The 12,001-nt window shown below is 67.2% G+C and overlaps 1 protein-coding gene across 1 annotated transcript; it reads left to right on the forward strand.

The window, feature by feature from the left end:
* Positions 1-951: 951 nt before the first annotated feature.
* LOC135292229 (extended synaptotagmin-1-like) lies at positions 952-9,939 on the forward strand (the record flags this gene model as incomplete). Its single annotated transcript, XM_064406450.1, is given in 17 exon segments — positions 952-1,102; positions 1,169-1,298; positions 2,449-2,530; positions 2,533-2,624; positions 3,398-3,411; positions 3,413-3,474; positions 4,283-4,335; positions 5,148-5,168; positions 5,170-5,238; positions 6,067-6,162; positions 6,237-6,284; positions 6,286-6,309; positions 6,399-6,485; positions 6,888-7,025; positions 7,117-7,244; positions 8,018-8,112; positions 9,935-9,939. Coding segments are annotated over 17 exon segments (1,295 nt in total), but the record flags the coding sequence as incomplete, so codon positions are not given.
* Positions 9,940-12,001: the final 2,062 nt, after the last annotated feature.

Raw genomic sequence — 12,001 nt, forward strand, 5'->3', positions numbered from 1 at the left:
ATTTCCCCCTCATTGTCCCCCCATTTTCCCCCCAATATCCCCTCAATATCCCCCCATTGTCCCCCCAATATCCCCCATTGTCCCCTCGCTGTCCCCCCAATGTCCCCCCATTGTCCCCCGATATCCTCTCAATGTCCCCTCATTGTCCCCCCATTGTACCCTCAGTGTCCCCCCCAATGTCCCTCCAGTATCCCCTCGTTGTCCCCCCATTTTCCCCCCCAATGTCCCCCCAATGTCCTCTCAATGTCCCCTCATTGTCCCCTCCTTGTCCGCCATTTTCCCCCCAATATCCCCCCCATTGTCCCCCATTGTCTCCTCATTGTCCCCCAGTGTCTCCCATTTTCCCCTCAATATCCCCTCAATGTCCCCCCACTGTCCCCCATTGTCCCCTCAATGTCCCCCCAATGTCCCCCCAGTATTCCCCCAATATCCCCTCAATGTCCCCTCATTTTCCCCCCATTGTCCCCCCAATATGCCCTCATTGTCCCCCAATATCCCCCCCATTATCCCCTCACTGTCCCCGCGTTGTCCCCCCATTGTCCCCTCATTGTCCCCCCATTTCCCCCCAATATCCCCTCAATGTCCCCTCATTTTCCCCCCAATGTCCCCTCAATATCCCCTCATATGTCCCCCCATTGTCCCTCCAATATCCCCCCATTTGTCCCTCCAATATCCCTCACTGTCCCCTCAATATCCCCCCAATATCCCCCCATTGTCCCCTCCTTGTCCCCATTGTCCCCCCAATGTCCCCTCACTGTCCACCCATTGTCCCCACAGTGTCCCCCCATTGTCCCTCCAATATCCCCTCACTGTCCCCTCAATTTCCCCCAATATCCCCCCATTGTCCCCTCCTTGTCCCCATTGTCCCCCCAATAATCCCCCCACTGTCCCCCACTGTCCCCTCACTGTCCCCCCCCACCGTCCCTGACAGTGTCCCCGCTGTGCCCCCAGGTGAAGGACGACCCCCGGCAGGGCTCTCTGGGCAGCGTGTCGCTGTCGCTGTCGCGGCTGCTGGCGTCGCCGTCGCTGTCGCTGTCGGGGCCGTTCCCGCTGCAGCGCTCGGGGCCGGGGGGCGCGCCTGCACCTGCGCCTGCTGCTGCGGGTGAGGAGGGGGCTCCGGGGGGTCCCGGGGGGGCTGGGGGGTCCCGCTGACCGCCACCCCCACCAGGTGCTGTTCCCGGAGCCCCCCGAGCCCGGCGTGGCCCCCCCCGGGACAAGCGGAGCCCCCCAAAAGTGACACCGAGGGACCCCCCCCCAGACCGAGCCGGGCCGGCCCCGACCCCCGCTTCGGCACCGAGGTGGGGAGGGGTCCCGGGGGGTCTTGGGGGGTCAGGATGGGGGTGCCGGGGGGTTTGGGGGTCTTGGAGGGTCCTGGGGGGTCTTGGGGGAGTCTTGAGGGGTTCTGGGAGTCAGGATGGAGGTCCTGGGGGGGGTTTGGGGGTCCTGGGGAAGGTCCCGGGGGTCGCGGGAGGTCCTGGGGGGTCTTGGGGGAGTCCTGAGGGTCAGGGTGGGGGTCCTGGGGGATTTGGGGGTCTTGGAGGGTCCTGGGAGGGTCCGCGGTGGTTCTTGGGGGGTCCTTGGGTCAGGACGGGGGTCCTGGGGAGTCGGAGGGGGGGTCTTGGGACGGTCCTGGGGGATCCTGGAGGGTTCTTGCGGGGGTCCCAGGGACTTTGGGGGGTGTGGGAAACTGAGGCACGGTCCCGGTGGCCCTGGGAGGGTTCAGGGGGTCCCGGTTGGTCCCGGGGATGTCCGGTCCGTCTGTCGCCCCCCCCCCAGCTCCCGGTGGTCCCCGGGGGGTTCAGGGGGGTCCTGGGGGTCCTGGCCCACAGCTGTCCCGGTGGTCCCGGGGGGGTTCAGGGGGTCCCGGGGGGGTCCTGGTGGTCCGGGGGATCCCGGGGTGCCTGATCCATCGCTCTCCCGGGGATCCCGGCGGTCCCGGGGGGGTTCAGGGGGTCCCGGGGGTGTCCTGGTGGTCCTGGGGGGGTTCAGGGGGTCCCGGGGGGGTCCCGGTGGTCCTGGGGGGGTTCAGGGGGTCCCCGGGGGGGTCCCGGTGGTCCCGGGGGATCCCGGGGTGCCTGGTCCATCGCTCTCCCGGGGATCCCGGTGGTCCCGGGGGGCTCGGGAGGGTCCCGGTGGTCCCAGGGGGATTCAGGGGGGTCCGGGGGTCCCGGGGGGATTCAGGGGGGTCCCGGGGGTCCCGGGGGGTGTCCTGGTGGTGTCCCAGTGGTCCCGGGGGGCTCGGGAGGGTCCCGGTGGTCCCAGGGGGGTCCCGGGGGTCCCGGGGGGGGTCCCGGGGGGTGTCCTGGTGGTGTCCCGGTGGTCCCGGGGGGCTCGGGAGGGTCCCGGTGGTCCCAGGGGGGTCCCGGGGGTCCCAGGGGGATTCAGGGGGGTCCCGGGGGGGGTCCGGGGGTCCCGGGGTCCCGGCCCAGCGCTGTCGGTGCCGCGCAGCGCGTGCTGCGCATCGAGCTGCTGGAGGCCGAGGCGCTGGTGGCCAAGGACCGGCGGCTCGGGGGGCTCGGCCGCGGCCGCTCCGACCCTACGCCGAGACCCGCGCGGGCGGGCGCCGCTTCCGCAGCCGCGTGGTGCCCGAGGAGCTGAGCCCGACCTGGAACGAGAGCTACGAGGTACGGGAGGCTCAGGGAAACTGAGGGAAACTGAGGCACGGCAGGGAAACTGAGGCATGATGGCAGGGGGGAAACTGAGGCACGGGAAACTGAGCCACGGGAAACTGAGCCACGGGAGAGGGAAACTGAGGCACGGCACAGGAAACTGAGGCACAGCAGGGAAACTGAGGCACGGGAAACTGAGGCACGGCGCAGGGAAACTGAGGCACGGCACCAGGGACTGGGGGAAACTGAGGCACGGCACCGGGGAAACTGAGGCACGGCAGGGAAACTGAGGCACGATGGCGGGGGAAACTGAGGCACAGGGAAACTGAGGCACCGGGGAAATTGAGGCACGGCACTGGGGACTGGGGAAACTGAGGCACGGGGAAACTGAGGCATGGGGAAACTGAGGCACAGGGTACCGGGGAAACTGAGGCACAGGAAACGAAGGCACAGGAAACAGAGGCACAGGAGAGGGGAGACTGAGGCACAAGGGAACTGAGGCACAGGGAAACTGAGGCACAGGGGAAACTGAGGCACAGGAAATGGAGGCATGAGGGAACTGAGGCATGGGAGAGGGGAAACTGAGGCACAGGAAACGGAGGTACAGCACAGGGGAAACTGAGGCACGGGGTGGGGGAACTGAGGGTCAGGGGAAACTGAGGCACAGGGAGCTATGAGGTACCGGGAAACTGAGGCACGGCACAGGGGAAACTGAGGCACGGCAGGGAAACTGAGGCACGATAAGACCACCGATCAATAACGATCAATAATTCCGTTTTCTCCCCCAGGTGATCGTGACGACGTCCCGGGCAGGACGTGGAGTTCGAGCTCTTCGACAAGGACATCGACAAGGACGACTTCCTGGCAGGTGGGACGGGGCTTTGGGGGTCTCGGGGGGATCTGGGGGGGTCTGCAGGGGATTGGGGGGAATTTTTGGGGGAATTTATGGGGTATTGAGGGATTTGGGGAATTTTGGGGGCCCTGGAGGGGATTTGAGGGAATTTTGGGGGGGTCTGGAGGGGTTTTGGGGGTCTCAGGGGATTTGTGGGGGTCTGGAGGGGATTTGGGGGAATTTTTGGGTGTGTGGAAGGGATTTGGGGGAATTTTTGGGGGTCTCGGGGGGATTCTGTGGGGGTCTGGAGGGGATTGGGGGGAATTTTGGGGAATTTATGGGGTATTGAGGGGTTTTGGGGAATTTTGGGGGTCTCAGGTGGATTTGAGGGAATTTTGGGGGTCTGGATGGAATTTGGGGGAATTTTTTAGGATCTGGAGGGGTTTTGGGGGAATTTTTGGGGGGTCTGGATGGAACTTTGGGGGGTCTAGAGGGGATTTTTGGGGGTCTGGAGGGATTTGGAGAATTCTGGGGGTCTCAAGGGGATTGGGAGGAATTTTGGGGGTCTGGAAGGTTTTTGGGGGGGTCTGAGGGGTTTTGAGGAGGTTTCGGGAGGTCCAGAGCAGATTTTGGGGGGGCTCGGGGTTGATTTGTGGGGTTGAGAAGGATTTTGGGGGGGGGGGGGGGTCTGGGAAGAATTTGGGGAGGTGTTTGGGGGGTTTAGGGGGTCTTTGGGGAGTTTTGATGTTTTCGGGGGGATTTTTGGGGACGTTTTGTGGGTTTTGGGGAGGTTTTTGGGGGGTTGGGGGGAATTTGGGGAGGGGTCTCACCCCGTGCCCCCCCAGGTGCAAGGTGCCCCTGAGGAGGGTCCTGAGCTGCCGCGTCCTGGACGAGGTTGGGGAGGGGTCTCTGGGGGGGAGGGTCATTTGGGGAGGGGTCTCACCTTTGGGGGGGGTCTCACCCGGGGGGGTTTATTAAGGGGAGGGGGTCTTACCTTGGGAGGGTCTGAAGAGGGGGGATCTCACAGATTGGGGGGGGTCTCAGGAGTTGAGGAGGGGTCTCATTAATTGGGGAGGGGGCTCAGTAATTGGGGAGGGGTCTCACGGATTGAGGGGGTCTCAGTAATTGAGGGGGGCTCAGGAATTGAGGAGGGTCTCAGGAATTGAGGAGGGGTCTCAGGAATTGAGGGGTGTCTCAGGAATTGAGGGGTTGTCTCAATAATTGAGGGGGTCTTACACATTGAGGGGGGTCTCAGTAATTGAGGGAGGGGTCTCGGGAATTGAGGGGGGTCTCAGGAATTGGGGAGGGGTCTCGGTAATTGGGGAGGGTCTCAGTAATTGGGGAGGGGCCTCAGTAAGGGGAGGGGTCCTCAGTAATTGAGGGGGGCTCTAATTGGGGAGGGGTCTCAGTAATTGGGGAGGGGTCTCGGGAATTGAGGGGGTCTCAGTAATTGAGGAGGGGTCTCAGGAATTGAGGGGGGGCTCAGGAATTGAGGAGGGGTCTCGGGAATTGAGGGGGTCCTCAGTAATTGAGGGGGGCTCAGGAATTGAGGAGGGGTCTCAGGAATTGAGGGGGGCTCAGTAATTGGGGAGGGGTCTCGGGAATTGAGGGGGGCTCAGGAATTGAGGGGGGTCTCAGGAATTGGGGAGGGGTCTCGGTAATTGGGGAGGGTCTCATTAATTGGGGAGGGGTCCCGTGCCCCGCAGTGGCTGCCCCTGCAGGACGTGGCGCTCGGGCCGGCTGCACGTGCGCCTGGAGAGCCTCGAGCCACGGCCCAGCGCCGCGCTGCTCGACAGGGTTACCGACCCCAAAGGGACCCCAAACCCACCCCCAAACCCACCCCAAACCCACCCCAAACCCACCCCCAAACTGACCCCAAAGGGACCCCAAACCCACCCCAAACCCACCCCAAATCCACCCCAAACTGACCCCAAATCCACCCTCAAACCCACCCCAAACTGACCCAAACCCACCCCAAACCTAGTGCTGCGCTGCTCGACAGGGTACCTACCCCAAACTGACCCCAAAGGGACCCCAAACCCACCCCAAACCCAGCGCCGCGCTGCTCGACAGGGTACCGACCCCAAAGGGACCCCAAACCCACCCCAAATCCACCCCAAACTGACCCCAAATCCACCCCAAACCCACCCCAAACTGACCCCAAATCCACCCCAAACCCACCCCAAACTGACCCCAAACCCACCCCAAACCTAGTGCCGCGCTGCTGGACAGGGTACCGACCCCAAAGGGACCTAAACCATCCTACAGACATCAAACCCACCCCAAACCCAGCCCCATCCCTTTTCCCCCATTATCTGCCCCCATCCCCGCCCTCCCGGGGACCTCCCCGCCCGGTGCGACCCCTCCCCACCCCAGCCCGACCCCTCCCTGCCCGGTGCGACCCCTCCCCGCCCGGTGCGACCCCTCCCCACCCCAGCCCGACCCCTCCCCGCCCGGTGCGACCCTTCCCCGCCCCGGTGCGACCCCTCCCTGCCCGGTGCGACCCCTCCCTGCCCGGCCGGACCCCTCCCCACCCTTCTGCGACCCCTCCCCACCCCAGCCCGACCCTCCCCGCCCGGTGGGACCCCCCGCCCGGCCCGGTGCGACCCCCCGCCCGCCCCGCAGGTGCTGCACACCAACCGCCTCCTGCAGCCCCAGCACGGCCCGGAGCTCTCCGCCGCTCTGCTCCGCGTCTTCCTGGACCGAGCCGCCGAGCTGCCGGTGAGGGGAGTCCCCAAATGTCCCCAAATATCCCAAAATGTCCCAAATGTCCCAAATGTCCCCAATGTCCCCAGCTCCGCAAGGGCTCCAAGCCCCCCTCGGCCTTCGCCAGCCTGGCCGTGGCGCGACGTCTCCTTCAAAACCAAGGTGAGCCCCGGTGGGGAGGGGGGCTCCGGGGGATTTCTGGGGGGTCCGGGGGGTCTCTGACCCCCTGCCGCCCCTCCCCACGCCCCCAGACCTGCGCCCCCTCCACGGAGCCCGTGTGGGATGAAGGCTTCTCCTTCCTCATCCAGCGGCCGCACGCGGAGACGCTGGAGCTGCAGGTGCCCCGGCGGGGGGGGATTTGGGTCGGGGGTCCCGGGGGGCTCACGGGGGTCTGGCTGTGCCCGCAGGTGAAGGAGGAAGGCGGGCACAGCCCGGGCACAGCCTGGGCACAGCCTGGGCACGCCGAGCCTGCCCCTGGCACGGCTGCTGGAGCGGGAGGGGCCGGCCCTGGACAGCTGGGGGATTTGGGTCTGGGTCCCGTGGTGGTGGGTGGGGGTCTCAGGGGGGTCTGGCTGTGTCCGCAGGTGAAGGAGGAAGGCGGGCACAGCCCGGGCACAGCCTGGGCACGCCGAGCCTGCCCCTGGCACGGCTGCTTGGAGCGGGAGGGGCCGGCCCTGGACGGCTGGGGGATTTGGGTCTGGGGTCCCGGGGGTCTCACGGGGGTCTGGCTGTGCCCGCAGGTGAAGGAGGAAGGCGGGCACAGCCTGGGCACGCTGAGCCTGCCCCTGGCACGGCTGCTGGAGCAGGAGGGGCTGGCCCTGGACGGCTGGCTGCCCCTGGCGGGGGGCGCGCAGCTCCTGCTGCGGGCGCAGCTCGGGGTGAGTGGGGGTCCCGCGCCCGGGAGGGGGGCTGGGGGGCGAGGGGAGACCCCCACCCTGAGCGAGCACCGCCCCTGTGCCCCCATGGCAGGTGCTGGTGTCGCAGCGAGTGGAGGAGAGCGCGGCCGGCAGGGAGGAGGAGGAGGAGGAGGAGGAGGAGGCGGGGGATGAAGAAAGCGGGGAGGGGGCGCTGCGCCGGCGCCTCCCCCCGGCGGAAAGGTGGGGACGGGGGGCTCCAACCCCAAATTCCTGAATTCCCGACCCCCCCAGAGCTGCAGGGGGGGCTCCAACCCCAAATTCCCAAATGCCCCAGAGGTGCAGGGGGGTTTTTGGGGTGGGGGCTCTGTGGGAATGGGGGGGGGGCTTCAACCCCAAATTCCCAAATTCCCCAGACCCACCGAGGTACAGGGGGGCTCCAACCCCAAATTCCCAACGCCCCAGAGATGCAGGGGGGCGGGTTTTGGGTTCTGGGCTGGGGGCTCCAACCCCAAATCCCTGAATTCTCAAACCCCCCCACCCACCAAGAGGTGGCAGGGGGCTTTTTAGGGTGGGGGGCTGCGTTCTCTGTGGGAATTGGGGGGGCTCCACCCCCAAATTCCAAATCCCCCAGACCCCCCCGGAGGTGCAGGGGGGTTTTTTGGGGTGCTGGGCTGGGGGGCTGCATCTTCTGTGAGAACTGGGGGGCTCCAACCCCAAATCCCAAATCCCTCAGATCCCCCCCAAGCTGCAGGGGGGTTTTTGGGGTGGGGGGCTGCATCCTCTGTGGGAACTAGGGGGGCTCCAACCCCAAATTCCCGAATTCCCAAACCCCCCCAAGCTGCAGGGGGGGCTCCAACCCCGAATCCCCCAGACCCCCGGGGTGCAGGGGGGGCTCCAACCCCGCATCCCCCAGCCCCCCGGGGTGCAGGGGGGGCTCCAAGCCCCCACCCCCGCATCCCCCAGCCCCCCCCCGAGGCCCGGGGGGCTCCGGGGTGCTGAGCGTGCCCCCCCAGGCGCCCCCCGCCCCCCGAGGGTCCCCGGCTGCAGCTCTCGCTCTGGTACCACCGCGAGCAGCGCCGCCTCAGTGGCCATCGTGCACGAGCTGCAGGTGAGGGACCCCAGACCCCAAAACACCCTGGAGACCCCCTGAGGACCCCCCCCCCCCCAAAACCCCCCAAAAACCCCACACATCCCCCCAAACCCTCCCCAGAACCCCCCAATACCCCCTGGGGACCCCAAAACCCACCTGGGGACCCCAAACCCCTCCCCAAAACCCCCTGGGGACCCCACAAAACCTCCCAAAACCACCTGGGGACCCCCAGACCCCTCCCCAGGACCCCTCTGGGGACTTCCAGACCCACCCAGACCTTCCTCAGGACCCCTGTGGGAACCCCAAACCCCCCCAAAACCCCTCAGGACTCCCCAAAACCCCCTCAGGACCCCCTGGGGACCCCCAGACCCCCCCAAACCCTCCCCCAAACCCCTGAGGCCCCGCAAAACCTCCCCAAAACCCACTGGGGACCCCCAAACCCTCCCCAAAATCCCCCCAGGACCTTCTGGGAACCCCCAAAACCCCTCAGGACCCCCAAACCCTCTCCAGACCCCCCAAACCCTCCCCAGGACCCCTCTGGGGACCCCCAGACTCCCCCCAATGTTCCCCAAAACCCCCTCAGGACCCCCCAGACCCCCCCAAAACCCCTCAGGACCCCTCTGGGAACCCCCAAACCCCCTCAGGATCCCTCAAAACCCCCTGAGGACCCCTGAAACCCTATCCAAAACCCCCTCAGGACCTCCCAGACCCCCCAGACCCCCCAAACCCTCCTAAAAACCCCTTGGGAACCCCCAAACCCCCTCAGGACCCCCAAACCTCCCCCAAACCCTCCCCAGGACCCCTATGGGGACCCCCAAACCCCCCTAAACCCTCCCCAAAACCCCCTGGGGACCCCCAAACCTCCCCAAAACCCCCACAGGACCCCCCAGACCCACCCAAAACCCCCTGGGGATCCCCAAACCCTCCCCAAAACCCCTCAGGACCCCCCAAACCCTCCCCAAAACCCCCCCGGGACCCCTGTGGTGACCCCCAAAACCCCCTGGGGACCCCGAAACCCTCCCCAAAACCCCTCAGGACCCCCCAAACCCTCCCAAAACCCCCTCAGGACCCCTGTGGGGACCCCCAGACTCCCCAAAACCCCCCAGGACCCCTCTGGGACCCCCAAACCCCTCAGAATCCCCAAACCCTCCCCCAAACCCTTCCCAGGACCCCTATGGGGACCCCCAGACCCCCCCAAACCCTCCCAGAATCCCTGAGGCCCCACAAAATCTCCCCAAAACCCTCTGGGGACCCCAAACCCTCCCCAAAATCCCTCCGGGTGCCCTGTGGGGACCCCAAAACCCCCTGGGAACCCCCAAACCCTCCCCAAAACCCCCTCTGGGGACCCCCAAACCCCCCCCCAAACCCTCCCAGAATCCCCTGAGGCCCCACAAAACCTCCCCAAAACCCCCTCAGGACCCCCCAGACCCCCCCAAACCCTCCCCAAATCCCCCTGAGGCCCCACAGAATCTCCCAAAACCCTCTGGGGACCCCCAAAACCCCCTAGGAACCCCCAGACCCCCCCAAAACCCCCTGGGGACTCCCAAACCCTCCCCAAAACCCCCCAGGACCCCTGTGGGAACCCCCAAACCCTCCCCAAAACCCCCTCAGGACCCCCCAGACCCACCCAAAACCCCCTGGGGACCCCCAAACCCTCCCCAAAACCCCTTCAGGACCCTGTGGGGACCCCCAAAACCTCCCCAAAACCCTCAGGACCCCCAAACCCTCCCCAAAACCCCATCAGGACCCCCCAGACCCACCCAAAACCCCCTGGGGACCCCCAACCCCCCCCCCCAAACCCCCCCGGGACCCCTGTGGGGCCCCCCAGCCCCCTCCCCAGGCTGAGCCCCCCCGGTGCCCCCTGCCCACCCAGGGGGCTGCGGCCCGGGAGCTGCCCGACCCCTACGTGTCCCTGGCGCTGCTCCCCGAGCGCGGCCGCGGCTCCAAGAGGAAAACGGGGGTGCAGCGGCGCACCCTGAACCCCGACTTCAACGAGAGGTGGGGGGGCTGGGGGGGTTTGGGGGTTCCCAGAGGGTCCTGGAGAGGTCCTGGGGAGGGTTTGGGGGAGTCTGGGGAGGGTTTTTGGGGGTCCTTAGGGGGTCCTGGGGAGGGTTTGGGGGTTCCCAGGGGGTCCTGGAGAGGGTTTGGGGGGTCTGGGGGGCCTGGGGGGTTCTGGAGGGGTCCTGGGGAGGGTTTGGGGGGTTTTGGGGGGTCATGGGAGGGTTTGGGGGTTCCCAGAGGGTCCTGGAGAGGTCCTGGGGAGGGTTTGGGGGAGTCTGGGGAGGGTTTGGGGGTCCCGAGGGGGTCCTGGGGAGGGTTTGGGGGGTTTTGGGGAAGGTTTGGGGAGTCTGGAGGGGTCTGGAGAAGGTTTGGGAGGGTTTGGGGTCCTGAGGGGGTCCTGGGGAGGGTTTGGGGGGTTTTTGGGGAAGGTTTGGGGAGTCTGGAGGGGTCTGGAGAGGGTTTGGGGGGGGGTCTGGGGGTTCCCGGGGGGTCCTTAGGGGGTCCTGGAGAGGGTTTGGGGGGGTTTGGGGAGGGTTTGGGGGGGTCTGGGGGTCCTGGGGGGGTTCTGGGGAGGGGTTGGGGGCTTTTGGGGAAGGTTTGGGGAGTCTGGAGGGGTCTGGAGAGGGTTTGGGGGGGTCTGGGGGTTCTCAGGGGGTCCTGGAGAGGTCCTGGGGAGGGTTTGGGGGTCCTTAGGGGGTCCTGGAGAGGGTCTTGGGGGGTTTTGGGGAGGGTTTGGGGGGTCTGGAGGGGTCTGGAGAGGGTTTGGGGAGGGTTTGGGGGTCCTGAGGGGGTCCGGGGGAGGGTTTGGGGGGTTTTGGGGAGGGTTTGGGGAGTCTGGAGGGGTTTGGAGAGGGTTTTGGGGGGGTCTGGGGGTTCCCAGGGGGTCCTGGAGGGGTCCTGGGGAGGGTCTGGGGGGGTTTGGGGAGGGTTTGGGGGTCCCGAGGGGGTCCTGGGGAGGGTTTGGGGAGGGTTGGGGGGGTCTGGGGGGTTTTGGGGAGGGTTTGGGGGTTCCAGGGGGTACTGAGGGTCCTGGGAGGATTTGGGGGGCTGGGGAGGGTTTGGGGGGTCCTGGGGGGGACTGGGGGAGGGTTTGGGGGTTCTCAGGGGGTTCTGGAGGGGTCCTGGGGAGCTTTTGGGGAAGGTTTGGGGGGTCTGGAGGGGTCTGGAGAGGGTTTGGGGGGGGTCTGAGGGTTCCAGGGGGTCCTGGGGAGGGTTTGGGGGTCCTGGGGTGGGTCTGGGGGGTCCCGGGGTGTGTCGGGGGCCCCAGGGTGGGTCAGGGGTCCCAGGTTGGTTCGGGGGGTCCTGGGGTGGGTCTGGGGGGGTCCCAGGATGGGTCTGGGGTGTGTCTGGGGTCCCAGGGTGGGTCGGGGGTCCCGGGGATCCCAGGGGTCCCAGGGTGGTTCTGGGGAGCGTTTGGGGGTCCCGGGGCAGGTCTGGGGGGTCCCGGGGGTCCCAGGATGGGTCGGGGGTCCTGGGATGGGTCGGGGGTCCCGGGTTGGTTCGGGGGGGTCCTGGGGTGGGTCTGGGGGGTTCCCAGGATGGGTCTGGGGTGGGTCTGGGGTCCCAGGGTGGGTCGGGGGTCCCGGGGGGTCCCGGGGAGGTTCTGGGGGTCTCGGGGCAGGTCTGGGGGGTCCCAGGGTGGGTCTGGGGAGCGTTTGGGGGTCTCGGGGGTCCTGGGGAGGTTCGGGGGGTCCTGGGGTGGGTCTGGGGGGGTCCCGGGATGGGTCGGGGGTCCCGGGTTGGTTCGGGGGGGTCCTGGGATGGGTCTGGGGGGTCCCGGGATGGGTCGGCGGGTCCCAGGACGGGTCCGGGGCGGGTCTGGGGTCCCAGGGTGGGTCGGGGGTCCCGGGGAGGTTCTGGGGGTCTCGGGGCGGGTGCGGGGGGGTCCCAGGGTGGGTCTGGGGTC

Source organism: Passer domesticus, unplaced genomic scaffold (assembly GCF_036417665.1).
Source record: "Passer domesticus isolate bPasDom1 unplaced genomic scaffold, bPasDom1.hap1 HAP1_SCAFFOLD_243, whole genome shotgun sequence".
Taxonomy (NCBI): domain Eukaryota; kingdom Metazoa; phylum Chordata; class Aves; order Passeriformes; family Passeridae; genus Passer; species Passer domesticus.